Source organism: Astatotilapia calliptera, chromosome 19 (assembly GCF_900246225.1).
Source record: "Astatotilapia calliptera chromosome 19, fAstCal1.2, whole genome shotgun sequence".
Lineage (NCBI taxonomy): Eukaryota > Metazoa > Chordata > Actinopteri > Cichliformes > Cichlidae > Astatotilapia > Astatotilapia calliptera.
This window is the reverse complement of record NC_039320.1, coordinates 26841978-26869677: the sequence shown is the minus strand read 5'-3', so window position 1 is coordinate 26869677 and position 27700 is coordinate 26841978. Positions and strand designations below refer to the sequence as shown.

Here is a 27700-nt window from a genome sequence, read left to right as displayed (position 1 = left end):
ATTATTCATCAGCATCCTTTGGCGTTAGATTCCCATCGGGTTGAAATAAACACACACAGGTCACAGCATGTGGGGAAAAATATTTATTCACACTTTGCATCCTGTACCTAAGAAGAAATGTATCTGTACTCATGACACATTCAGTAAAAAGCCCTTCCTCTTAAATTCTACAGTTCTATTAAGGCAATAAAGTCCAGTGAACCTCTTGTCAACCTTTGTTGAGGACCACGAAACACTGAAGGGTTTTGGGAACGTTGGGAGAGATTGGATCAGATAGCTGGTTTACCATTCACCACAGTAAAGAAGTTCATTTGTATCTTTGGGACTCACACCTTCCAAATGGAAAGCCTCAATGTTCTAAGCAGATTTTGTTGGTCCAAGGATAAAAACTGTCTCTGGGAGTCTGCTGCCAGAAGCAAAGTGGAATATCTCCCAGGCAATCCCTTGGCTTTCACAGAAGAATCTTGTAGTAGTCGTATTTATAGCTGTACAAGATCACCATAGCCACCCTGTAACAGAAGATTTGTTTGCAGATTTCAAAAAACATTAACAGAAGTATGCTTCAGCTAAGTATCCAACCAACCAAACATGAAATATGCTCCCAGGCTTCCATCCCTTCTGGTCCCAGGTTATGGTGTTCAATAACGGCCTTTGACCTTTTCTGGATGAAATCCCATAAACATTTTGTGAAATGTCAGAATTGGCATCTGAATTCGACAGTTATGGTCAAAAACAGTCCTCGACCATCGAATCAGGTCACCTGTTAGTCACTGTGAATGTTTGTACCAAATTCAAAGCAATGCCCATAAGGACATAAGGTCACTGGAAACTTGACCTTTGACCATTAAATTCTAATCAGCACATCCTTTAACGTACATGTTAGTGTGTAATTTTAAGTAATTCCCTTAAGGCCTACAGGTAGCATGGACATCGTCACTCTTGACCACGGCTGTTTTGGGTTTGGAAGAAATTTGAACTGGAATGTCTCCAAATCCAGACAACGTGATTCACCCAGGATGTTTTCTAGAAACGTCCAAATTTATCCCACTCCTTTGAATTCATCAGTGCACTCCATACAGACTCAAATTACCTGTACTGTAAAGCCACTAGAGGGCGACTGTGATGTTTTAGGCTTCATATTTGTAAGGCTGTCAAGCTATCCATGCAGTAGTGTTGAAGTGTATGGAGTCCATGGCAGGAGAAATGTTTCTGAATATATTTCAAACATGAAAAAGTTCCAGTCTCGAAGAGCCTTAAGCGGAGAGTTGAGGCAGAAAACCGCAGCTTTAATGAACAGTAGACAGGTATGTATTAAGTGGCTCATTTGCAACAATTCATTTGCTCTGAAAGCTCAACACTCCCAGGCTATTCCTGAATTCAGTAATATTCTGGAGGCCAAATGGAAACCTCTGGCAGGCCGGATGTGGCCCTCGGGTTGACATCCACTGATGTGCATGCTTCCTCTATGTCAAATCTTTCATTGATACAAGGCTTATCAGACCAGGAACAAGACTGAGACTGTCCTATTAGGAAACGAAGACACGCAGTGTTAAGGTGAGAGGGCTACATCACTAATTCTCAGTTCCCCGACTGGCTTCCAGTAAAATCTAGAATTGAATTGAAAGTATTACTTATAGTTTTCAAGTTAATAAATGGTTTGGGGCTATAACATATGTAAGAGAAGCCTGATAAAGTCTTCTTCTAGATCTGGTCAACTCCAGATCCTCCAGAAGTATTTAGAGTGACTGTGGCTTTAAAAGAAATGAAGCTGCCATTCAGCTCGCTCTTGGGATAACACTACCAAAAGATCGACTCAGCTTTGAGATGAGGGAATGGCCTCAAAAACCTGAGTCGAACTTGACACAAGCTATCACAAGGACTAAAGACAGACCCATAATGATGAAGTTCAGTGCATCTATTTGGTTTATTGAAATATACCTGAAGCAGACTCAGCTGCGCTTTGTGTTTAACAATAATTAGCCGATGTTGGCATTTTAAAAGCCTCAGATGGGGAACAGGGTAAAAATACACAGTGGTGGGAAAAAGCTTTGTTTGATCTCCATCTAACTCACAAATATATACAAACACAACGAGACTAAACTAGTAAACTGTAAGTAGATGAATGTCTCATGTTGCTTAAAGTGCTGATTAAAAAAAAGTAAGTGAGCGTCTAACCTCAAGATTTCTCTGGATTCAGTTGAATAAAGAAGGAATAACTAATAATAAGGTGTAACTTCAGGTCCTGCTACAGCTACGTAGCTGCTGCATGAGCCCTTCATCCTACTCATCTTGACTTGGTTGCATGTGCCCCACATTCAATGAAAACCACTAGACAAAAGAATAAAAACACATGCCGACTCCATCCATTGCTGCCTCTGCGACGCTCATTTATCAGGAAAGCCTTTTCCCCCCCTTAATGGCGACTCACACAGCACAGACAGGAAATTAAAACCAACTGTTCTGGAGAGACGAAGAGGAAGCCAGAATGAGAGGTTTTGATTTTTCTTGCTGCCATCTCATTCATGAAAGAGAAAATCTGCTGGATCCCATCACAGGCTTTGGGCACTCACAACACTAGAAGCTCAAACACAGGATTTACCCTGGAACTTGGGCGGGACATTACGTTTGGGAGTATGGGAATTTAAACTTTTCCATCTACACTAGAGAAATGGATGGAGCTGACTCGCCCCTTGTCAGTCTATTGGGGTGCCAAGAGCCAGACGTAAGACCAAATATAGCAAATCCTTCTCCAAATTCTATGTCAGGAAATGGGATCAGCTGAGGATTTAACGTTCTTCTAGGCGGTAGTTATCTGTCTGAAGACTCCTTTTGTTGTACTGGCAGGCACTGATACACCTGGAGTGTGTGGGCTTGGTTGAACTATTGCAAAGCAGCTTCCCGAAAATGTGTTTCACTGTCTGCATCAGGTTTCAGTTAAGAAAAATGGCTGGACTAAAAATAACTAGCAAGAGGTTTTAGTTAGGAGAGACTTTAAAAAACTCAGAGAGCTACTGAGTAAAGCCTGGATTATGCTCCTGTGAGGGCACGGACACATGGAGACCTGACGGCAGAAAACGTATTCAGGTTATACTTCTTTGAAGTTCGCTGCCTGGGGCACATACGCAGGATGGTGCATTGTACTATAAATTTTCAACAGACAAAAGAAGGGAAAGCACGCTCATGCTAACCGTGCGATGATAAAAATTTAAGTCACTCGCACCATGGCGGACTAGAAGAGGCGCAAATACAGTGCCGACTTAAGGAAGTGAAACAAATGTCTATTATTCATGAATTATATCAACAAAACCAGAGAAGCGATGTCGATGACTGCCAACCTTTGAGGCTACAATGTATGGGCATCCAGTACTGCCACCAGAGTGGATGCAGCTTAATGTCAAAAGGTTTTAAATCCCAGTTTATATCACATGTGATATAAACTGGGATTTGTTAACACGATATGGCATGGAAAAAAGTGATCTGTGAACTGGCCTCTGTATGTCTACATAGACTGTATATGAAGGATGGACATGGCCAAAGAGACTTCACTCCGACTGTCAAGTCTTGAGCTGAGTCACATCTCGGCGTTTTAAAACCAGACGTAACAAGTAATGGGCTGGATCTGGCAAACCAGGGAACACTGCGTGCTCATATGGTAGCAATAAAACTAAATACAGCATTCGATAAAACCTAAAACATGAGAACGTAACCTCATGAGGAAAGTGTGTTAACTCAGGCCACACAGGAGGAACTGAAGGATCATTTCCCTACAATGAACAAACACAGGAGGGCTGCTTCCATCTTTTATATACAGTCTAGACTTAAGAATCACAAATAAAGGATTTTGTCGTGTTTCTGATCAATTCAATGTTACATTATATTGATCAAATGTGCTTTTCTTTAAACAACAAGCACATTTCAAAGTGAGCCCAAATGTCTGAGCAAGAGTTTAGCAAGCTGTGAATGCTAACACACTGAACCAATATGATGCACAATTTAACACCACTGCACCTTTTTGTAATCTTGAAGTGGTGGATCTCATCACAGATGGCCTTCAGGTAGCGCTGCTTGGGCAGACGAGACAGCAACGTCTTCACGCTGTTGTTGAACTGCTCTTCGCTATCAAACTGGACGGAAAGGAAAAAAAATGTTTCATTCAAGCAAACAAAACCATCAACAGATGAGATTTAATATCCGAAGCTTTAAACAAAGACCAGCCAAATGGCTCACAGGCCTCATGTCTGTTAACAGACTTCCGAGTCAAAAAACAGACAGCATATCAGAGGAATCAAAGGCTTTATTTTTCCTCTTTCCCCATCTTCAGTGTTGAAGAACATACCTGCTTGTCAAGTGTTTGGTTTCTTGTGTGCCTTGAGGCAATTTCACCTGTTTAAAACAGGCCCTTTCTGCCAGCGTGGCTGTTACATACTATGCATTGTTTTATAAGTTTTATAAACTCAATGCGCTGTCAGTGACACATGTGTGCTGCAAAAGGACAACTACATAGGTGGCCCGTTCATTTATGGAGTGGAGGCTTTAGCATTTTCCAGCTTTCTTCACAATATAATTAGTCTTTTTTTCACTTTCCTTAAAGGGAAGCTGGGATTTTATAGCAAGGTCTTGGTAAGAAGTTTGGAATGTGAATATTAACACCACCTCAGAGTGCGTTTTGGTACGTCTGTCACATGTGTGAGCCTCGTAAAAGGCCTGCCAAGTTCGAGTCTCACAGGTCTCCCCTGCTTTGGAAAACTGTAGCGTTCCTCATCAGACTGTAAGGAAGGCAACGGGATCCTGTCTTCCTGTCTAGGAACTTGACCTTTATTGGCCGTTCTTTCCACTCCCCCCACCCTTTCAGTGCGATGTTGCCTTTTATTAACTCGGCCGTGCTCTTGATGAAGCTATAGTAGGGAACCAACCTCCAGAGACAGGAAGTTGATCAGCGTTTCCTTCTGAAGGTCCACCTGCGGGATACAAAAACAAGTACGGTTACACAATAAAGCCTTGCCTCACAGTCGAAAAATTCTACACCACAGCTTTTTACACATTTTTAAGCAATTTTGTAGCAAAACACAGAACTGTTGCACATTTCATCCAGAACGTTATGTAATTCCCTTCCCCCAACATCAGCAGTCCAGTCAGCACTAACATCATAAAATTACATTTTCACAGTGATATCAGCAGAAATGAAAGCACCACAGTTTCTAGTTTACAGCAGGAGGCTAATCACTCTCCAGGTTCATCTGTAGCATCAGCTTTGCATATCAGTCTGAGTGACAGAAAGCAGGCTGCTGACACGCAACACCCGAGACTCACAGGCCTGTGTAACTGCTTACTGGCATCGAGATGATTGTTGTTACGTTTCAGTGACACTGCAGTGTTTATAGAGTCCAGATTCCAACAAGGATGATAAATACATTTGGACCATGCAGCGAGATGGTAAATAAGACAAGAGGGGTGAGTGCACTTTGAGAACGTGGCCACAAATGGACAGCGCAACTGGAAACAAACACCAGCGACCATTTATGTCCCCTAGAAATGCCACGTTAGCTGCTTTCTGTTTAGCGTTTGTTGTTCGATAGGCAACTGGAATTTATTCGCAGTGATCTTACTTCCAGCAGGGGATCTAAAAAGCAGCTATAAAAGGGCAGATCCTTAGATGTTTGTTGTTTTAGCTATCAAAACTATTTCCTTCCCCTACGATTTCACACATGAATTCAACAGATAAGGTGGGACGGGGGGGCAAGTAGGTTAGAAATAGGGGATGGAGGGACATAAACACACAAATGACTTACAGCAAGAACCTCAATGTCATTGCTCTTGTTCTGCAAATTGCTACCCAGGTTCTGTAATCTGGTTTGGATCTGAAATGAGAGGAGACGGAGAGAGACCCGTTTAAAAATGACATGGTTACAAATATAAATCATCTTCACAAGCGAAAACTTGTCTTGGTGTCACGTTACAAATTCTTCAGGATAACCACAGGAACGTTTAAGGCAGATGGATACAAGAAAAATAGGAAACAGAAACAGCAGCAAATTTCCTGGAAACCCATTTTAGAGGTTTGAAGTTACTAATACTGAGAAACGCAGCTCTGGAGAAAAGCCGGAGACGCGGTTACAAAGATCGCAAACCTGAGTCTCGTAGCGTCGTCTGGCGCTGGCAGAAACTTTCTCCGGGCTGATGAGGCTCACATTCATGTTTATGGAGGTGCTGCTTCCATGCTGCTCTGAAGACCCTGGAATCAGAGGACAGTAAACGGGACAAATGAATCGTTTTATCCGACTGTAAATGTTTTTAAAATGTCCAAAATTGAGTGTTTAATCGCACACATACAAAAAAAGCTCTGGTTTCAACTGCTGTTCAGTTTAATTAGAGCGTGTTTGTGCCAGAAGGGTGTGAATCTTAATAACTTTGTGTAAATCAGGGAAATAGCAAAAAGGAAATCCAACATCATAAGAAATACTTTGAAATTATGTCTAAATTACACGTTTGTTAGAGTCAAATCAGTGTGTGAAACACGAGTGTGATGCTTTCATGCCGTGTGATGTTACAGCCTATGAGAGGATCATCAGAATAAGCTGAGCGTGGTACCTGTGCTGGTGAGCAGTGATCCTTTGGGGTTCTGTAGAGTCGTGCTTTCAGAGATTTCTCTGCTGAGGAACAAGGAAGACATTTTTTAACCCCTTCTGCATCCTTCACACACATCTGAGCGACTCGTTAAACCAAAACCTTTTTTTTTTTTACCTGATGTTTCTCTCATCGAGGAATTTGTACCGACATTTCTGAATGACGTGATCCACCAAGTCAGACTCAAGAATCCGTTTCTCCAACTGTCTGTCTTTCTCAAAGCATTTTACCTGGAGGACAGAAAAAGCGACAATCTGCAATGCTACCGGCAGGTTTCTACAGCATTTCATTTCACTCAAATCCTGAGTGTGTTGCTGGGAAGTGGATGTGCTTGGATGGTGCACAGATGGTGCTTACCTTCACATAGGATCCCTCTTTGTCAGAGACGAGGGCCATGCATGTGATGCCGCCTAGCTTGCAGTGTTCCAGCAGTGTGTCCTGAGACTACAAACACACAGAGAGGCAATAATCATCATTCTCAACACACAAGCTGAAATTTAAATGCATAGCTAAGCTATACTCCATTAAACCTTTATGATGATAATGGTCAAACATAATCAAACACATATGTTGACCAATGAAGTAGCATGCTGAAGATGTTGGCTTGTTTGAGGCCAAATTCTCTGAGAACAAGCTTTTCTTTCATTAATTACTTAAGAATCACAAATTAGGCTTGGAAACATACAGTAATTACATAATTACAGCGTCACGGTTGCCAATTTCAACCCTGACTGATCTAGTTTCTGAAACAAAGGGAGAAAAGCATGCTTGAGTTACCGCTGAACACCAAGCTGAGGCTTTAAAATTCTCCTATTGTGGCACTGGTTCATTTGAGTTTCACTTAGAACTAGAAGAGTGATCATTAGCTTTGATGTACATCCAGGTAATCCATTCAACCGTAACAGTGAACATGTATGTTTGCGATTCGTGTCGGCCTAATTCATTCTGATTAACTTTAGTTTTGGCTAAACGAACTGTTGGCGGTGCGGAACAAAGCCCCAGAACAGCAAGTGTATGTTTATGCGCGTCACTTTTGCTTGTCATCACACGAGCGTTTACACTTCCATTTTTCTTACAACTTTCACACCGACAGATCAAATCATGTCAAAGGTAAGTTATTGGCTGGAGCCAGATGGGCAGCTCCACTACTTGGCTGCCTGCCTGCGCAAGGGGTTTGCCATATTTGTCTAATAAAAACTAAAAGAGTGGAACCGTCTCCAGGGGATGAATTAAGGGCTGTTAAGAGGCCGGCATGGGAACAGTGCTAACAAAAGCCTAGTGAGCGGCAATGACAGCCGAGCGGGTTTGGACGAGGTCTCCTCTGGTAAAAACCTGCGTGCTGTGCTCAAGTCTAAGCCACGTCTAACTCTTTATACTGGTGCAGTGATTAATTAAAGCATACATGGAAATACGACATATAAAAAGGTAAAAACAGAGTTTGTACAATTCTGATGAGCTAGAAAGTTCTAATATTTGGTGTGAGCACCTTTATTCATCGACACAGCCTGAACTCTCTTAGAAAAGTTTCTCATCATTTCTTTAAGTAGTCTTCAAAAATACTTCTCCAGGCTTCTTGAAGGACATTCAAAGCTCTTCTTTGAAAGTCGGCTGCCTTTTATTTCATTCTCTTTTAAGATGATCACACACTGCTTCAGTAATGTTGAGGTCCGGGTTCTGGGGAAGCCAATCCATGACTCCGTGTTCCTTGGTGTGTTTTTCTCTCCATGTATGCTTTTACTGCAGTGGGTTTGGGATAACTGTCATTATTGAAAAACTGAAGCTGTTACCAATTAGATGCTTTCCAGATGGAACTGCAATAGTGGATCAAAATGTGACAGTACTGTTCTGCAAAATCCCCAAAATTCAGCCGCGAGCCATGACAGAGCCTCTGCTGTGCTTGCTGTTGTACCGCTCTCCTGATCTCCTCCATACAAGCACATGGCTTTGAGATACTGTTCATCTGCTGCAGAGAGATGCGGGGGCCCTAAAAACTATTGTCCCCCACTTGGTGAGTTTCCTCAAATCTGTGTTAAAGACACACTCGCACATGTCATGTTTTCAGCTAACAGCTCTGAATGATTCACCTTTTTGGTAAAAAATGACCATTTAATGCCGGTTTTTCATAGATTTAGCTACAGAAAACAAAGAAATGATGTGTTTCGTCTAAAGATACAATTTCAAATTGGTTCTTTGCTAAATTACATGTTATGTGTGTAGACAACACCGGTTCATCCCTTTAGTTAGGCGTCTTTTTCTGCTTGAACGATTCATAGATCACTGCGAACACAGAAACGGGTAACACAGATCGACGTGGCTCGAAACTTTTGCTCAAACTTTTACATAATCTACAAAAACACACTTGATAATTTGGCTTTCATCCAAACTCAACTTTTCCTAATTGCTTGTAAGAAAACAGAGGGGCCAATCGCTCGTGTCCTGTGCCGGTACATAAGACAATGAAAGCCGCTATAAAGCAAACACTCACTCACCACAGCAGTGGAAAGTTAAGACAACAATAGGTTATAAAGAGCAGAGCAGGAAAAAACAGGAGGGGCATTAAAATGTGGGCACACAGCTATGCCGGAGAGGCCGTTCATGCAAACGTGCACAAAGGGGACTGAGATCAGTTGGTCACATTATCGTGAAGAATGTGACGGAGCCGTGGCATCGCGAAGTTTTGGACGGCTTGATGTCAGCTCGGCTATCATCCAATCACAGCTCTCAAACTGCTAACAAGATCTCATCAAAAGACTTTATAAGAAGTGTGTTTAACATATGTTGTCTTTGTTTGTAGAAATTGCCCCATTATATTGCCCCAGTATGGCCAGTAATGCTCTTTGAAAAGCAGCCACAGAGCTCATTCTGTGGCGCATTTACCATTTTTACTATTTGCTGTCACACTAAGGCTGCTGGCAACAAGTGAGGGTTTTTCCTTTAAAATAGAAGTCAAGTGTTGCCCTCTATAGGAGGGATGAGATTACTACACTCCATGAGGGGGTCTCAGGGTTCACCTTTAAATCAAAACTGGTTTGTTCTGGTTTTATGAGTGGAACCAGTTAAAGACGACTAACCTGTGAAACATCGTAGTTGATGTCTGCAGCGATGCCGGTGCTCCACAATTTCTGAACAACCCTGATGGCTTTGGACATCGAAGAATGGCCCACAGGGACCACCAGCACATCATAGGAGCTCACTGTTGGCTGATACGAACACAAACAAATACGGTCGCGCAAAGCAACTACGTGCAAATGCATTTAGTCTAATATTATAGAAGCAGGGAGCTGCAGTTAAAGCATTATGTGTTCAGCAAAGGAGTCATTCCAGGTATTTATATGTGCACGAAGCTTTCAGGGCACATCATTTCACAATCTCCATCTAAAATATAGAAAATGATGCACCTCCAAAAATAACTCCGTGGAGTCGGGAGCAGCGGTGATCATAGTTATTAACAGGTTTCTAAAAGTAGCTGTGTGGCAGCCCGACTGCTCTATGAAGCCATCATTAAATATGAAACCATCTGCTGCTCCTTCATTATAATAATTAGCAACGTCAGATTCAAGCGTGTGTCTGTGTCTCTCACTGGCTCCTCCATGCTGACTATAGCAGCGCAGACTTTGTCCACGGCGACACTGGCCCCCACTGCGCTGGGGACGGGTCCTGTGGAAACCGGTCCACGAAACTCCAGGATCTAGAAAGGCAGGGAGCAAACTGCATGATATAGGCCCATGTTTTTCAAATAAACAGCTACAGGTGATTAGTATTAGTGGTGGCCTGGCTTTACTTTGTGGAATGACTGTAAAGCCTACCAAGTGGTCGTAGCGTCCTCCGGCTGCCAGAATATCTGGTACGGTTCGTCTGCGCTTCCTGATGAAAGCCACAAACTGGAAGATGACTCCTGAGTGGTGTTGCACTTTGTACACTAAGCCTAAGTTGATCACCACCTATAAAGGAGATACAGCTTTATTAAAAAAAAAAGCTAAACAAAGTAAAGCAGATACAGCAGGTGTTTCCTTATCCTCCAGAATCTGTATCACCATCAGTTTAACTCCAAGTTTGGGCAGAAGCACAGTCAGCTCCTCCAGGTCCTTGAGACCCTGCTTGGCCAGCTGGGTAACGGCAGTTTTTTGCTTGGTAAGTGATGACAGCAGCGGCACCAGGTCCTGCAGATTCCCCTTCTGTTCTATGTACTTGTACAGAGTCTGCAACTGAAAGCGAGAGGTGAGGAGAGATGTCAGTGCGACTGAGCATGAGCTTCCCTCCATGACTTTCTGCCAGAAAGCTCTCTTAAGATAAGTTCTATCTTATCTTATCTTTTCAGTTTTCAGTAGCAGTTTTGTAGACAGCAAAACTACAAGCTCAGGTTCAGGACAGGATCACCGTGTGAGTTCAAATACAGCTGCTGAAAGGCTGCAACCATACCTTAGAGAGCCAGTCTGGCACAAAGCCTTGAATGCAAACTTCTCACATGTGCTACAAGTGTGCTGAATATTTTTTACAGAAGGTTCATACACCAGGTGGACACTCACACAGTTGGCTGACAATGAAAAGTTGCAGAACTTTGCCTCCGCTTCACGTTTGCTGAGTTTCTCACTCTGGAGCAGATGCAGACAAAAAGGAAAACAAAAGAAAAAAGGTGATAAAAATGTCACGACTGCATCTGCTCAAAGAAGCATATCAATAACAGACGTGCAATGTGTAACCCGGACTGACCATAAGGTCACACAGTATGTTAGAGGCCTGGCTCAGTTTGTCCTCCGGGACGCCGCTGTGCAGCAGGACGGCCTTAAACAAGCTGGTGTGGTTTAGGTAGATGTTGTAGTTCCTTTCCTGCAGTCACAAACACACCTTCAACATTCTCAGACACAATTACAGTCAAAATTTAAAAGCACTGCTTCACAATGAGCACTGCGATGAATAATGACCCGCTCGTCCGGCTGCCCTTTCATTCTTTCTGACTCACAGATTCCTAAAAGCTTTTACACAAAGAGCCGAGCGATGGAGAGGATCAGAAACAAGACCTACGAGGCCAGACACAAAGTTGGACTGGCTTCATGAAGCATGCGAAGAGTAGCGCCACTGACGGGGCAATGGAATGAATCGGGACAGGAAATGGACTGTACTGGAAGGGAGGGAAGGAAGTTGACAGAGCGGTGCATAACAGATTTACTAGATAAACAATAAATAGAGTGTAAATCTGTCAGGCTTACACATACTTTGGAACGTTAGGAATGTGAGTGGGAAGTAAGGGGGGACCAAAAAAAAATCCCCAACTGGTTAGGTGTTGCTAACGGCATCTGTCAGAAAAATAATTAAGAATCGTGGATCTGACCCAACAGTCTGATTAAAAACATAAAAATATAACAACAACACGAGCAGCTTGTGTGTAACCTGCAGCACGGGGAACTCCTGGATTATTTCAGAGATGGTGTAAATGATCTCGGCCTCAGGGAGCAGGCTGTTGCTAACAGGAGTGATGATGTCAAAGGCGCACTCGAGGAGCTCCCTCGGGTGTGCGCGGTCCAGCTTCTTGGGCCGGAACACTCGTTCAATGCTGTACCTTAAGAGAGACGAAGAGAAACACACGTCCAGCATGAAAACAGGCTTCATCAACAGATACACAAAAACCTACTTGGTACACGCTTCAGGTGTTAGCACGACCCGTGAGCACAGCACTTTCAGCTATAAAGTGGAGAGGTTAAAGGTTTACCGAGGTAATGAAAAATAACATAACTCGACAAATAAAAAGGAACACTGTGCGTTCTTGTACCTGACTGTTTTCAGAGGAATATTTTGTTTAACCCTAAGATACAATTTCTTCCCATTTCTTTAGCTGAATCTATCAAAAATACTAAAGATAACAGTTTGACGGGCATAAAACATTTTTTGCACCAATAATAGCTCTTTGAAAATCACCTGATACCAAAACTCGCCATGTCTGCATGATGTACAGTGTGTCCTTAAAACGATGAGGAACAAAAAGCCAAAAAAAGAAAAATCTACAGCAGATGAACTGTATCTTAGAATCATGTCAAATAAAATATAATAAAGACTTGACACAGGACTTGGTAGAAATGCTCATTCTTAAAGAAGGGAAACATGGAGAGATGCCTGAGGTAAACCAAATGACACGAACAGAACTGAAAATCTTTGGCAGGTTTTATAGAGTTATGGATACAAAATGAGAAACTTTTAGTTCAAATCAAAGCCAATATGTACAGAGGAGGTTAAGACAAATGTGAGTGTCTACAGCCATCTGTAAAACCAACAAGAAGAGGTTTGAATGTCCTTAGAAATGAATGGAGAACTATTCCTGACAACTATGTAAAGAAAGAATAAGAAAGCTTACCTACGAGAGTTCAGGCTGTGTTCAACAATAACTTTCTAGCTCATTGGAAGTGAACAAATTGAGTCTTTTCATAAACATGTTGCCATGTTTCAATAAACCGCTGCACCCATTTCTCATTTTCCAAGCAAAACATAAAGAGTAAGGGGCGGCGCAAGACTTTTGCACAGTCCGGTATGTTTAAAGAAGGGGGGGGGGACTTGATAAAGTATTGATTGCAGACACAAAAGCATATAACTTTCTTTAAACACATTAAAACACAAATTACGTTTGTTTTTTCTTTCACATTTTCTATTAAATATTTTTAAGAACATTTTAAATGAAAAGATTTACCTCATAAACGAGCATCATTATAATTACTTGTGTGCACACAAATGGTCAAAATGACTTCTCAATATAAACTTTACCGTTTCAGATGTGTTACATTGTTGCGAGCGACGAATCTTGCAAACGCGATCTAAAGCGGAAGAAGGAAAAAAAAACAAGAGTTGAGACATTGGGTGCACTTGTATAAAGACAGTGAAGTCTGTGCATACCAGGCTGTAATCAATCAATGTGTGGAAACAAGCATTTGGTCCTCGGGGTTCCTGAGGCAGCGGGATCTTAAGGCGGCTGCTGATTGCAGCCTCACACTGTGTGTGTGTTTGCATGTTCCTATGTAAATAGTTTTATGATTGGCGCTCTGTGTGCATGTGTGGACACGTAAACCAGACTCCGTGTGTGTGTTAAACTCACGCGAAGGTCATAGGGCAGCGTAACCAGCATTCCACTATGGTCCATGAAGCAGGCCAGCTCAATGCCATCGTACAACTTCCTGTTCCTGGGGAGGAACAGCGGGGTCTGGACACGCACGGCACCTGAAATCAACACACATTGCTGCTCCATCTTCATAAACCACAATGACCCTGTGATAACTGATGCATGTGAACAGACTACCTGCGCATAAACAAACAAGTACAGCTGGACATCATCAGCAACGTGCCCAAAAACAACACTCGCACATGCACAGAATCTGTGCTGCCCAACAGTACGCTTATTGTTTAGCTGCCTCTCACTGCTGCAGATGTTGGGGTCTTTAAAAAGGAGTCCACGTAGTGTCAACAAAGGTCGCGTTCACATGCACGCACTCGACAGACACGTGCACTCACCGTGCTTCTTGAAGATCCTGGTGATGCTTTCGTACACATGCTGCTGCAATTTGGCATTGTTGAAGCTGAAGCTGCCCTGAAGGGAGAGCAAACAAACAGCCTCTGTCAGGGATCAGGAGACATCGACTAAGCACTAACAGGCTCATCTGTGATAGACCAGATGAGAGCGCCAGCTTAGAAAGAAAGAGTGCAGCTATTCCTTTGCCTACAGTGCCATCTAGAGGTAGAGAAGGGAAGAAGTGGATTTTCTTCCATGTAACCCTCCTGTTATGTCCGATTGACCCAGAACAGAAGAGATGTCACATGTCATCTGCATCACTACAGAAAACGAAAAAAATCACAATTATAAAAGAAAATTGTAAAATAATCAATGCCAGTGTTTCTGACACTTTTGGATGAGTAAATTTGCCCGGGGTCAAATTAACCCAGGAGCATAATTGGTGTTCCTGGAAACCAACATAACAGGAGGGTTAAGCATTCCTTACAACAGATAGTATGAATTGTGACCTGAAAAAGCACAGGTTTGCAATCATGTTATTTAATCCATACTCTTGGACTTGTATGTATATATATCTTATAAACACGAATCCAAAAATTAAAGGAACACTTTAAAAACACAACAAATCTCAATGGGAAAAACATGCTAGCTGTGTACACTGATACGGACCGGGTAAGAAATAAATATGATCAACTTGCAGTGGGCTGAATTCAACGACACGCCTAAAATCAAAGTGAAAAGTGATGCAGCAGGCTAGCCCATTTTTGCTGAAATTTAACTGCAGCAATTCAAAATGGCACTTAGCATGCATGGACCATGTGTGCTTATGCCTGACAACACTGGGGCGTGCTCCTAATGAAATGACATATGGGCATAACTGAGCTCTAGGCCTGAGGTCCAACTTGGTGGCGCTGGTTAGACTGAAACCAACGTCCCAGGGATGCGTTATTGCATTTAGATTATATGAGCATGTTATCAATTCCTTCATCCGCTGGGAAATGCCTGCATCCTCTCGACATATGATGCTGGGTATTGTTGTGTACTAGGAAGAACCCAGGAGCCACTGCACCAGCGCAGGATCTGACAATGGTCCATCGACTTCATCCAGATAACATTTTTATGGTGATGAGTTAAGGACCTTCTACGGCCCTGTCCTGCTCTCCTAGAGTAACTGTCCGTCTCCTGGAACCTCCTCCATGCTCTTGAGACTGTGCTGAGAGACACACCAAACCTGGCAACGCCACATATTGATGTGCCGTTCTGGACGAGTTGGAGCACCTGTACAACCTCTGTAGGGTCCAGACATCACCTCATGCTACTAGTGACACTGATCCTACCCTAGGCATCGGCAACCTTCAACATGAAAAGAGTCACTTTAGCACCTCCTACCTTCTGGTGGACAGAAGGGCAGATGACTGGGAGAGGATAAGTTATTGCAGGGGACACAGTATATGTAATAAAAGGGTAAGGGCTAACCACAGGTTTGCTGACCTTGCCCTAGCTAAATGCAAAACTAGTCAAAAAAAAGTCAGTGGCCTCTGCCTGTAAAACCATTCCTGTTTTGGGGTTTGTCTCACTGCTGTCCCTGTAGTGCACCTGCTGTTAATAAACACTGAAGCAGCTGAAAGTGATTAACAACCCCTCTGCTAATACTGCTTACTCTAAAAAAAAAAAAAAGTTTACTTTACCTTCCCACTCCCTTTAATCCATCTTTCTGATTGGGCACTCTTTACCAATAGAGCACTTGACTTTGTTTACACCACCCAGAGAGGAGCTTACAAAGCTTTTCCCCTCCCCCACCTCGGCGCCTCAGACCATATCACTGTCATGCTAATGCCTGCCTACAGACCGCTCGTTAAAGTGACCAAACCGGTTCGTAAGCGGATACAAGTGTGGCCAGAGGGGTCTTCAGAGGCTCTACAGGACTGCTTTAATACTACAGACTGGAACATGTTTAAGCAGGCTGCCACCTATAACAACACCACTGACCTCCAGGAGTACGCAGAGACTGTTACTGCCTACATCAACAAGTGTATTGAGGATGTAACAGTCACGAAAACCATAACTGTCCGGGCCAATCAAAAACCATGGATGACAGGAGAGGTCTACAGGCTGCTGAAAGCTCGGAATGTTGCCTTCAGAGATGGAGACGAGGCGAGCCTGAGGACAGCTAGGGCCAACCTTTCCCGTGGCATCAGAGAGGCTAAGAGACAGTACTCCAGGAAAATATCGCATCACTTCAAAGACAGCAGAGACTCACGGAGCCTGTGGCGGGGCATTCAGACCATCACAGATTACAAGCCCCCACCACAGACCTGTGATAGCACTATCCCCCTGCTGAACGAGCTGAACACTTTCTTTGCTCGCTTTGAAGTCCAAAACAGCACCACTGCACAGAAGACCCCACCCCCTCCTGGTGACCAGGTGATGACTCTGTCCCCGGACAGCGTGAGGAGATCCCTCAGCAGGATCAATGCACGTAAAGCTCCGGGTCCTGACAACATTCCTGGTCGTGCACTGAGAGACTGTGCAGTGGAACTCACTGATGTCTTCACAGACATCTTCAACATATCACTCATCCAGGCTGTCGTCCCCACATGTTTTAAAGCCACCACAATCATTCCGGTTCCAAAAAAGTCATCTCCCTCCTGCTTTAATGACTACCGTCCTGTTGCACTTACTCCCATCCTGATGAAGTGCTTCGAACGACTAGTCATGCAACACATCAAGACTGTCCTGCCCCCCTCCCTGGATCCCTTCCAGTTTGCGTATCGGCCCAACCGCTCAACCGATGATGCCATCTCCACTGCACTCCACTCAGCACTCACACACCTGGACAAAAATGACTCATATGTTCGAATGCTGTTCATAGACTTCAGTTCAGCATTCAACACTATAATCCCCCAACAGCTCACTCAAAAACTGGTCCAGCTGGGGCTCAACACCTCACTGTGCAACTGGCTGTTGGATTTCCTCACCGGAAGACCTCAAGCAGTACGGGTTGGCAGTAATACATCCAGCACCATCATTTTAAACACGGGGGCCCCGCAGGGATGTGTGCTGAGCCCCCTCCTCTTCACTCTGCTGACCCATGACTGCACTCCATCACACAGCTCCAACCTCTTCATCAAGTTTGCGGACGACACAACGGTGGTGGGTCTCATTAGCAACAGGGATGAGACCGACTACAGAAGTGAGGTGAGACGCCTGGCCACGTGGTGTGCTGACAACAATCTCTCTCTGAATGTGGAGAAGACGAAGGAGATTGTCGTGGACTTCAGGAGAGTGCACACCCAACATGCTCCTCTGACCATTGACTGTGGAGAGAGTGAGCAGCACCAAGTTCTTGGGTGTGCACATCACAGAGGATCTCTCCTGGACGTACAACACCACAGCACTGGCCAAGAAATCACAGCAGCGTCTCTTCTTTCTCCGCAAACTAAGAAGAGCAGGAGCACCAGCCCCCATCATGTACACTTTCTACAGAGGCACCATCGAGAGCATCCTGTCGAGCTGCATCACTGTGTGGTTTGGAGCCTGCAATGCGTCCTGCCATAGAACCCTCCAACGCATAGTGAGAGCTGCAGAGAGGATCATTGGTGTCTCTCTCCCCTCCCTCCAGGACATTTACAGCACCCGTCTCACTAAAAAAGCCCTTTGCATAGCGGCTGATCCCACGCACCCAATGCAAAGCTTCTTCAAGCTGCTGCCGTCGGGGAGGAGACTGCGGAGTCTCCAGGCCAGGACCAGCAGGCTGAAGGACAGCTTCATCCATCAGGCTGTCAGGAAGCTTAACTCCCTCCCGATTCTGCCCCCCTCTCCCCTCTCTCCCCCCCGGTCTCACTGAACTCTGTCACACACACACACACACACACACACACACACACACACACACACACACACACACAGGCCTGCACCAGTTACCAGTCACTTTGTGGAGCATTGGACTGCCATTACCTCATAAGACTTTGTTGTTACACTTTCTCTTACCGTACATTACCAAATCTCCATTTGCACTATTTGCACTACTCTGCCTGGTTTACACTCATTGTCACTTACCCATTATATTGTATATTGTATAGCTTTCTTGTTATATGTAAAATTGTATTTATTTAAATTTTTACTTTTTAATTATTTTACTTGCATTTTTAATCACTTTTATATTTAAATATATTTAAATGTTCATTTGCTATTTATCTAGGGATTGAGAGTAACGCAATTTCTATTCTCTGTATGTCCTGTACATGTGGCAGAATCGACAAATAAAGTTGACTTTGACTTTGAACAGCAGGTGAGTGACCTCCGATTTGCCAAATATCAACTTTCAACTCAGCTGGGCTTTGAATAGGAATTATCTGTTACACCATCTGAGCACATTATTTGAAAATCTCACATGAATCACAGCTGTTAAAAACAGTATATTAAAAAAATCTTCCAGCATAGTTTTAATCTGACATCCAGCAAAGATGAAGAACGGCTACAGTAAAATAAAATCCACTGGCAAACGCTTGGTCAGCTCAATCAGCTCCTCACCTTGTAGAGGTCTATATCATAAGCATAATCCATGACTGGTGAGGTGTTCTGGGCGAACAGCTGGGCCACCATGGTGCGGTAGGATTTGCCGTTGATATTGGCCATGGTATGCTGCAGCACTTCGTGCAACTCCGACTCCTCCATCTGGGGAGGAGGCAGAAGTTCGCTCTTTAGCAGCTCCAGGGCAGTCGGCCGAAGAGCCGGGTCGTGCTTCAGCAGCCACTCGATCACCCTCTTCTGGTAGACATAAAGAAAAAGGCAGAGAGAGAAACAGACCGCTGTTAGACTGAGATTTATACAAGGAGAAGAAAGCGCTGTGCAACAGTCATCCTCACCTGTGTTCCTTGCTCACGTAAAGTAAAGTCCTCTGGGAAGATGATGGGTTCCTGTAAATATGAAGGGAAAAAAGAAAATCGTGTAAGTAAGGCACCAGGTGCAAAACCCCCCCCACCCAGCTTGTTCTCAGTCTCTGTCACAAACACACCCCACGCAGCTGACTCAGGACAGCGATGCGCTCGGCCCCCGTGGTCATCGGCCGGTAGGACATCTCAAAGAGGATTATGCCCAAGCTAAACAGGTCAACCTTCTGCAGACAAGAACATGAATAAAAAGTTCTTTAAAACTCGAGACGTTCTCAAATATAAAGTTTTAGCAACTTCTAATTCTCATGCATCCAGACAAATAAGTGAATCTTTAAATTCCTACTTGGTTGTATGTGGCTTTTGTATTTCCCTGAACCTCCGGACTGACATACAGGGCAGTACCGACCATCCCTGTCATGTTACCTGGAGACAGTGATGCAAAATCAATATAGAGCGCCAGTTCAACAGGAATATTATTGCACGGCTATCAAAGGTGTTATGAGTGTTTTCAAACTCTCTTGCACCTGTTGGGTCCGGTTTGGCCATCACCGCAGAGCCGCTCTCCTCCACCTCAAATTTCCCAGCAGCCTTTGAGAGATAAACAGTTGCTTTAACAAGTTATAAGAGCTTCACGAGGAGTTTTACACGTTAATCAAAACAATGAGGCAAAAATCAGTGCCGCCTGTCAGCAGAGCGAAACTGAAAGCTGCACGCCACACTGTAATAATGCGTACCACGTTAGCGGGATGATCTGTAGCCAGGCCGAAGTCGCCAATTTTCACGTGGTCCAGTGAGTCGAGGAAGATGTTGACAGGCTTCAGGTCCCTGTGAATCATGCCCTAGAACGAAGGGGGAACATAAGATATTCAAATCTTGGCTTTAGTCACAGTTATACTCCGTCCAATCAGTGCAGCCGCTCCATACCTGCTCGTGGATGTAAGCAAGGCCGTCCAGTATCTCCCTGAAAAGCCTCCATAACCGATTCTGATCCTGATGCAGGCCTTGATCTATTGTGTCTCGTAAAGTGCTCTTTTCACAGTATTCCATCTGTCAGGAACGGAAACCTCGGATTAGACGTAAAACAGGTCTTTGTTGGTAAAAGTGAAGCACGTGGGGGAAGCTTACTTGTATGTACAGGTAATGTGCCGTAATGAGGTGTCGATCTGACTCTGTGCTCTCCGTTGTGTCGGACGCTGGCCTTTTGCTTGGCTCTACCTGTGGGAGGAAACACCAGCTGGTTGGTGCACCACGCCAAACGCTAACAGACATAACAAAACTAATAAATGAAGTGAAAATATTGGAACCTTTGACATCTCGTCCATGCTTTCATCTCCATTATCAAAAATGATGTCACTCCTTGAGTCATTGTTTGATGGCCTGAGTGGGAAAAAAAGAAAAAGAATGTGATGCATGAGCAGTTGGAGGAGTAAGTCGTCCTTTGGAGGAAAAATAAAAAACGTACAAAAAAGAGGCACCAAAGACATCTTCTTCATCATCGTCGTCATCATCATCATCATCACTGGACTGGCGTCCGCTGCACCTTGCGCTGGAGGACCTCTCAATGGAGGTGGACCACTCGACTGAGCTGGACAGGGCGGGAGGCGGAGCGATGTCCTCCACGTCGTCAGGCAGGCCGAGCTCGTTGAGGCGCTCCGGTGCATTTTTGCGCTGTGGCGCCTTGTCGGCTGAGCTCAGCGGCTCGGAGCTGTCGGTGTTGCTCAGCACACCTGTGGCAGGCAATTCGTGCCTCTCGATCCACGCGTTGTAATAACGGACGATATTCTCGTGGTTCAGCCGCGACAGCAGCGTCACCTCGCCTTTGATCCGTCGGAACTGCTTACTGGCTGGGTTCACCTGGATGCGTTTCACCGCGTAGTAACAACCGTCTAGTTTGTTCTGAACCTGGATGCGGGCAAAACACAAAAGACAAAAACTTTACTGCCAGATAAAACGAGCGAGAAAGTTCACACAGGGTAAGTAAACTATTTCAACCCACTTTAATTACAGCACCGAAAGCTCCTTTTCCCAGAAGCTGCAGCTCCTCAAACTCGGAGACAAACCGAGAAATCTGCCTGTGCTGCAAGACCGAACTGAAAGGAGCATTGAGGATGTGACTCCGGGGGATGACTGATGACGCAAAGTCCACAGCTAGATCTGAGAGGCAAACAAATCAACATCTTGAGCAATTTTAAGAAGAGAAATATAAAACTGTTAACGGCTCCTTAAATGCAAGCACTCCCTCAGTATAAAAAATAAAAAAATAATCCAAAAAAGGAAAAAAAGAGTTAAAATTAAACGTTGTTCATTTTTATTTATCTTTATTATTCGAACATTTTCGACCCCAACTTTTATACTGTAACCAATTTAAATAACGATTTCACTGCATTTTTTGTCATCTGTGTTTCCATTTGTGTCACTGTCACCTTCTGGGCTGTTGTCCTGGTACTGTGAAAGGTGCTTAGGCGAGGAAGGCTTGAGGAAAGAATGGTCCAAGAGCTGCTGAGCTGTCCAGCGCTCAGTATCATTCAGACATAAACACCTACAACGCAAAGACACATAAAACCCACTATTAAGCAATATCTGGCACATGCAAAAGAACAGGAACACAAATATACTGCACTGTGTAAAAGTGGGCCACCCCTCATTTCTTCAGAATTTATTCCAAGGAGCCAGACTTTTTTTTCTTTTTTAAATGGTCTTGAGAAATAGTTCTCTTGATTTTCTGATGATCTTTAAAAGTTTTAGAAGTCCAGTCCATGTGCCTCCCTTTTCCTAAAGCATTTTTTTGTTAAGTTGCTCAACACTGACCTATGAATCACTCAAGCATAAGGCATCTAAGTCGAGCGACGGCCCAGTGTTAACACCATAAGAAAACTGTATCTTTAGCCACTTTGTTACTTCCAAATCTTCCCATTTCTCTGGCAAAGAAAAAAAAGGAAACTTTTTCCAGGCATAAAATATAAAATAAATATAAAACTGTATTTTTGCATCAACAAGTTGATTCTCAAAGATCAATTAGTTAAAAAAAACAACAACTTTGTATCTCAGCATCGGTCCTTAAAAAACTAATGTTAGGAAACAAGTGGAGGGGAAAAGAAAAAGAATTGGCATGCCTAAAAACCCCAACATTATTGCAGCAGTGTGGGATCATGTTGCCAGAGAATGGGGGGAAAAGCAGATAATATTCAAAGAAGAGCGCTGAACGTCCTTGAAGCCTGGAGAACTATTCCTGAAGGCTAGAAACAACAAGAAAGCTGCCTAAGAGAGTTCAGACTGTGTTGAAGAATAAACGTGGTCACACCAAATATTGATTTTCCAGCTCATTAGAATTGGAAACTGCATTTCCATGTACGTTTCCTTGCAAAATATAAAGCAATGACAGGTGAGCTCAAGACTTTTGCACAGCAATGCATCTTATTCTACAGGCTGCAATGCAAGCAGACAGCAAAACACCAAGACCCAAAGGAACAAATCAGGGTCTCTGCATGTTTGAGCCCATTTACAACAAATCACATCTGTTTATCATTACTGAAAATCAGACCACAGCAAACTGCGTGGAAGAGCCCGTCCTCCGCCTCTCCTCGCAGGCAGTCGCTGTTTTTTGTTCATTTTGTTTTTTAGCAACACAAGATTTGAGCTCCCATGATTTAAACAGTTGATTGATTAGTCAGTCAAAGCATCTGGTAACCATTTTTATGATCGAAAAATTTAATTAAGCAATCTTTCGTGCCAAACATCTGATTGCCCCGAGATATTAAATCCAAGAACTGTTCAACTTTTCTACTCGTTTTATATTCTAACAAATTGGAGGCTTGTCGCAGCAAAACAAGACATTTTAGTGTAGTCACATTGTATTCTGGGATATTATAAGAGACCGATTTATACGCTTTTATTAAGTTAATACTTTCAAATCAACACACACTCACCGATTACCTTTTAGGTATACCGCATGTTAACTGCATGTTAGCTCAAATATACAACCCTATGACAGTAACATAATGCATTTCAGCATGCAAATGTGGTCAAAATAACACGCTTACGTTTAAACTGAACAGCAGATTTGTGATTTAAGTGACTCTGAATTGGCTTCTTGTGCCAGAAGTGCTGATTATTCTGAATATTTCAGAATCTGCTGTTCTACTGGGAACTCTAGGTTTTACAGAAAATGGTCCAAAAGGCAGAAAATTTCCAAAGAGCAGCTGTTCTCTGTGTGAAAATGCCTCGATGACGTCAGTGCAGAATGATCAGACTGTTTCGAGCTGACAGGAAGGCAAAAGTGATTCAAATAACCACAGATTACAACCAACTTATGCAGAAGAGCAGCTCTGAAAGGGGTCACAGCAGCAGAAGACCACACTGGGTGTCACACCTGTCAGCTAAGACAGGTTGTTCATTTGCATTATAAGTTGGTGACAACAATATAAATAGAAATTGTTTGTTATGTAGTGAGATTAACAGTAAAACTGCAAAAATATACAAACATTATGAGGAATTATTCATCGATACATACTTCTGAAGGAAATCCTGAAAATCAGCAGGCAGGCTACTCGGCACTGTCACCGGATACTCCTTCACTTCCTTGCCTTGACTCAGAGCCAGCAGCATCAGTCCCAGGTTCCACACGTCGCCTTTCTTGCCCGTTCTCGTTGGCATCGCCGTTTCCTCGGAGAAACGCACGCGAGCTTGTTCGAAAATGTCTTCTTTGCAGATGTCAGCAAACCTCTTTGATAAACTGTAATCGGTCACTCGAATGTTCCCCTCGGAGTCCACCAGCACACTGGAGGGCCCCAGCTGTTTGTGGACCACGGAGTTGGAGTGCAGATAGTCGAGAGCGGTCAGCAGCTGGGCCGTGTAGTGGCAGAGCTTATCCAGAGGGACCGGGCCGTGGGCGGTCAGGCTTTGGTTCAAGCTGTTCCCGGCCACGTGCTCCACCAGCATGTAAACCACAATGCATTCCTCCTTCTCGACCACGCTCAGCCCCAAGTATTGCACCAAGTTTGGGTGCTCCAGCCGCAGCAGGGAGTGAAACTCATTTTCTGCTGCATGGATCTGCACAACGCAAGTTGAAATGTGCCAAGCTTTAAGCATGCATGTTCGTAAAGGCTTTATAAGTTAAAATGCAAGATTTAATCAGCAAATTCTTAATAAAAAGCCCCCCTTCCTCTCTACTTGCCTGTTTTTTACAGTTTTCAATCCTTCCTCTCTCCTGGGTGGTGAAGAACTTGCTCATCTTTTTGTTCCACTGCAACGACCACTCATAGATCACAGCAAAATCGCCAGAGTTCACCTCAAACCCGCAATAAATGTTACGACCGAACCGTTCACTTACACCTGTCGGAAACGCACCAAAAAAGAAATACATTTAAAGAGACATATTACGTTTTTCGCCACGTGGCTGGCAGCGCCAGTCTGATGGCCCTCACCTAAGCTTTTCCCTTGGTGCACAGCAAGCTCTCCAAAAACATTGCTGCTGAAGTGAAGAACCTCCTGCGGGCGACTGTTGTCCTCATTAACCGTGTCCCGTCTGGTGAAGGAGACATATCGAAGCATTATTACTGCACTTTGTTAAACACGAGAAGCTTTTTCTGTATGTAGGACGTGTACCTGTGGCGGGAATTTGAGGTAGTCCGACGGCGATTGCCAGCTGCTTTCTTGGCTTCAAACACTTCGGGAGCTGCGCCTCCTGGGCTGGGTGGACTCTTCCCCATCACAGACATCGAATGCTCCATGCTCCCGAGTCGCTCCTGCAAATAGAAAGCCATTTAAAGAGTCACTTACAATACTGATGGCTTAGTTATACGGGTTGCTCTGACTGCGATCTGTAACATCCCTGTGATTTTACTGATGATTAACGAAATCAAGTGAATCAAATCAAATAGAAATCAAACAGCGAGAACACCTGTTTAGCCATTTCCTTTCTTCTCTTTTCCTCTCGCTTTTCCTCTTCTCTCCTTTGGATTTCAGCCATGATTTCTTTTTCCTAAAGGAATAAGAAAATTCCATCACAATACACCTTTTGCAGCTTACTTAAACTGTCAGTGTTAAAGATTTTGCTCCAATTAAGAATTTAATTTAAGATACTTTGCATTTTTTGTGGTAAAACTCCCATGACAGGAACCTAAAAATGATGTTTTCCACATCAGCTGATAAATGCTATATTCCTATTATAGTCCTAAAGTCATAATAGCCGATATCTGGCCTAAAAAAATTGAAGGACACAGCATGAATAGTACCCCTATCATCATCACAAAAATATTTATTCATAACCAACTAACAACAGTAGAAAGCTGGAATTTGCCAGTTTTCCTAGTAAAAGAGTGAATCATCAGCCTGAACTGTTTCTAGAAATCACAGACGGTCAGGCTGTGAATGAATAACATGAAATGATCCTGTTTGTGACCGGACCACACAAATCACTTGGGCATTACACTGCAACCTAATCAGCGTTTCTTCCTCCTGTCCTAACCATCTCCTCCTCCTGCTTGCGTCGTTGGTCCAGTCTCTGCTGCTCCTCCAGCGCTAGTTTCTCCTGCTGCCTCCGCTGGTTCTTCAGCATCTCCTCGTGGAAGGAGCGCGACGGAGGCTTGTTGTGTTCGCTCAGGAAACCCTGAATGTGATCCGCTAGCTGGTAAATCATCACCTAAGTTCACAGGTAAATAAGTTAATGAAAATCTCAACACACATGGGACTGCACGTGCGTCTGCGAGTGTATGCTCACCTCTCCGCATCGTTCCGCCGCCAGCTTGTTGAGTTCAGCTTGGAGACTTTTGAGGTTGTCGTTTGAAAGGCCTTTGGCATTCTTCAGCTCCAGTTCTGGAGGCCTGTTAGTGCCCAATAATGTCAAGTTAGTCAGACATAATAATTAAAAATACATCCCTGCTTGCCTGTGGTAGTCATGGCATTAAGGTGACCTACTCGTTGTATTTTTACTCAGTTGTATATAGTATTTGTATTTGTATTCTATTTTTATCTTATTGTATATTTATTTTATTTTATTCTACTGTATATAGTATTTTATTTTATTCTATTCTGTACAGCTGTGTACTGTATTTATTCTTATTGTATTCTAATTTTTGCCTCATAACTTTTGCACTGTCCACTTCCTGCTGTGACAAAACAAATTTCCCACGTGTGGGACTAATAAAGGTTATCTTATCTTATCTTATCTTACTCATGAGATGAACTACTGTTATGTTTTTCATAACTCTCAGCTGTTCCGCTATATTTATATTCGTGTACGATTTCTTTTAAACAGATACTTGTGCTTTTTAATGCCTCTTAATGCATTTTAAATGCAACCTGACCCATAAGGCTCTCCCAGGATAATGTGCAATAATGTTAAAAAGTACTGCACGTGTTTTATTTAGCATTATTTGGACTTTCAAAGATTGTCACTAGTCTTTTGCAATGTGATAATTATTTTTATTAGTGTGTGCTAAAATATGTGACTTTACAGGACTGCTTGAATGGTATTTAATTTCGATATTTTATCTATTTAGTCACTATTCTAGCCATTTTTGATCCATACGTCCCAAATTACAGATCCTGAGTCCCTTTTATGGAAAGAAAGACTTCAAGTATATAAATAAGGGTGAGCATGGTGGCAACAATAGCGTTGCCTTGTAAACAGGTGTTACTCAGTGGGAGTTGCACAGAGACCGTTAAAATAAAAGCGAGCTGTCTTCAAAGCTTTGCCAGCTTCATTCTTTCGTCTGCAAACTTTATCAAATAATATTCCAAAATCTGTGCATTCCTTCACATTTTCCAAAGCTGCCCAGTGGGCCAGACTGGAGTCTTTGCCAGGCCCAACTCTGGCCCGTGCACCTTATGTTTGAGCTGCCCTGTAGTAGATGGTCAGTATGTGAATGGACACCTTGCAGTGCAGCGACAATGATGGAGAATTGGCAAAGAAAGGGAGCCAGTACTCACACGTCCGGATACGTGGGAGGACATTTGACATGCAGGTCCACGGTCACGTAACACTCCTGTCCGTTGTTTAGCCCATTGGGCCGCAGACAGAGGTACACCTCTGGTGGCCTTTTAACCTGAAAACCAAATCAAAAGGAGCCTCGTTGATTTGCACTGCAGTTTACTCCAGTTAACACTCGTATATGCAAACACTTGGCAGTCCTCTGCATTCCGCTAACATGAAGATGGCACACAGATAGAAGGTGGATCTACCTTCCAGGGGTCGTTGCTCCGCAGATCCTTGAAATCATCTTCAAAAATAGACGCGAGGGCTTCTAGTTCGTTTTCCTGCTGAACCGCGCAGTCGTCTGTCCCGTCCGCTGAAGTGCGCTGACTGCTCATTCTTCTGCCTCAGCTACATGGCAGTCTCCCCGTCCGCACGCCCACAGCCGTCAAACAGAAGGAGGAAGCGGATCCGCTCAGCGCGCAGCTCCAGCCCCGGACTCACCGCACTCAGCTCCCCCGACTCTGTAAGCTCGAAACTCCGCAGATACTCAGCTTGCCTGACATGAAGTACCGTCACATAGTGAACGCCAACTTACCACGCAGTCGACGGACGACCACAACAACGTTGTATCTGGCGCATGCCTGTTGTAAGTTGCGCGTCGCATGTGAAACGTCATCACGTAGCCGTGTCGAAGAGGGCCTCCAGAGAGCAGTAATCATCACGGTCTCGGTGTGAAGCCTGTTGAGAGTGGAATTTCCCCTTGTGGGACGATAAAGA

The 27700-nt window shown here is 43.8% G+C and overlaps 1 protein-coding gene across 1 annotated transcript; it reads right to left on the bottom strand.

The window, feature by feature from the left end:
- Positions 1-68: 68 nt before the first annotated feature.
- eif2ak4 (eukaryotic translation initiation factor 2 alpha kinase 4) lies at positions 69-27597 on the bottom strand. Its single transcript, XM_026151735.1, has 39 exons — positions 27190-27597; positions 26938-27053; positions 25727-25829; positions 25475-25648; positions 24908-24988; positions 24613-24752; positions 24432-24532; positions 24182-24339; positions 23519-24057; positions 21432-21547; positions 21005-21162; positions 20471-20910; positions 20313-20385; positions 20134-20223; positions 19933-20055; positions 19743-19847; positions 19533-19596; positions 19352-19431; positions 19131-19232; positions 18982-19032; positions 18647-18883; positions 14116-14191; positions 13703-13824; positions 13375-13424; positions 12013-12181; positions 11335-11451; positions 11151-11216; positions 10659-10829; positions 10431-10565; positions 10205-10312; positions 9696-9824; positions 6982-7068; positions 6742-6854; positions 6589-6647; positions 6129-6232; positions 5790-5858; positions 4914-4958; positions 4009-4124; positions 69-509 (listed from the first exon to the last, which is right to left on the bottom strand). The coding sequence occupies exons 1-39, from the start codon at positions 27316-27318 to the stop codon at positions 452-454; spliced, it is 4974 nt and encodes a 1657-aa protein (XP_026007520.1). The 5' UTR covers positions 27319-27597; the 3' UTR covers positions 69-451.
- Positions 27598-27700: the final 103 nt, after the last annotated feature.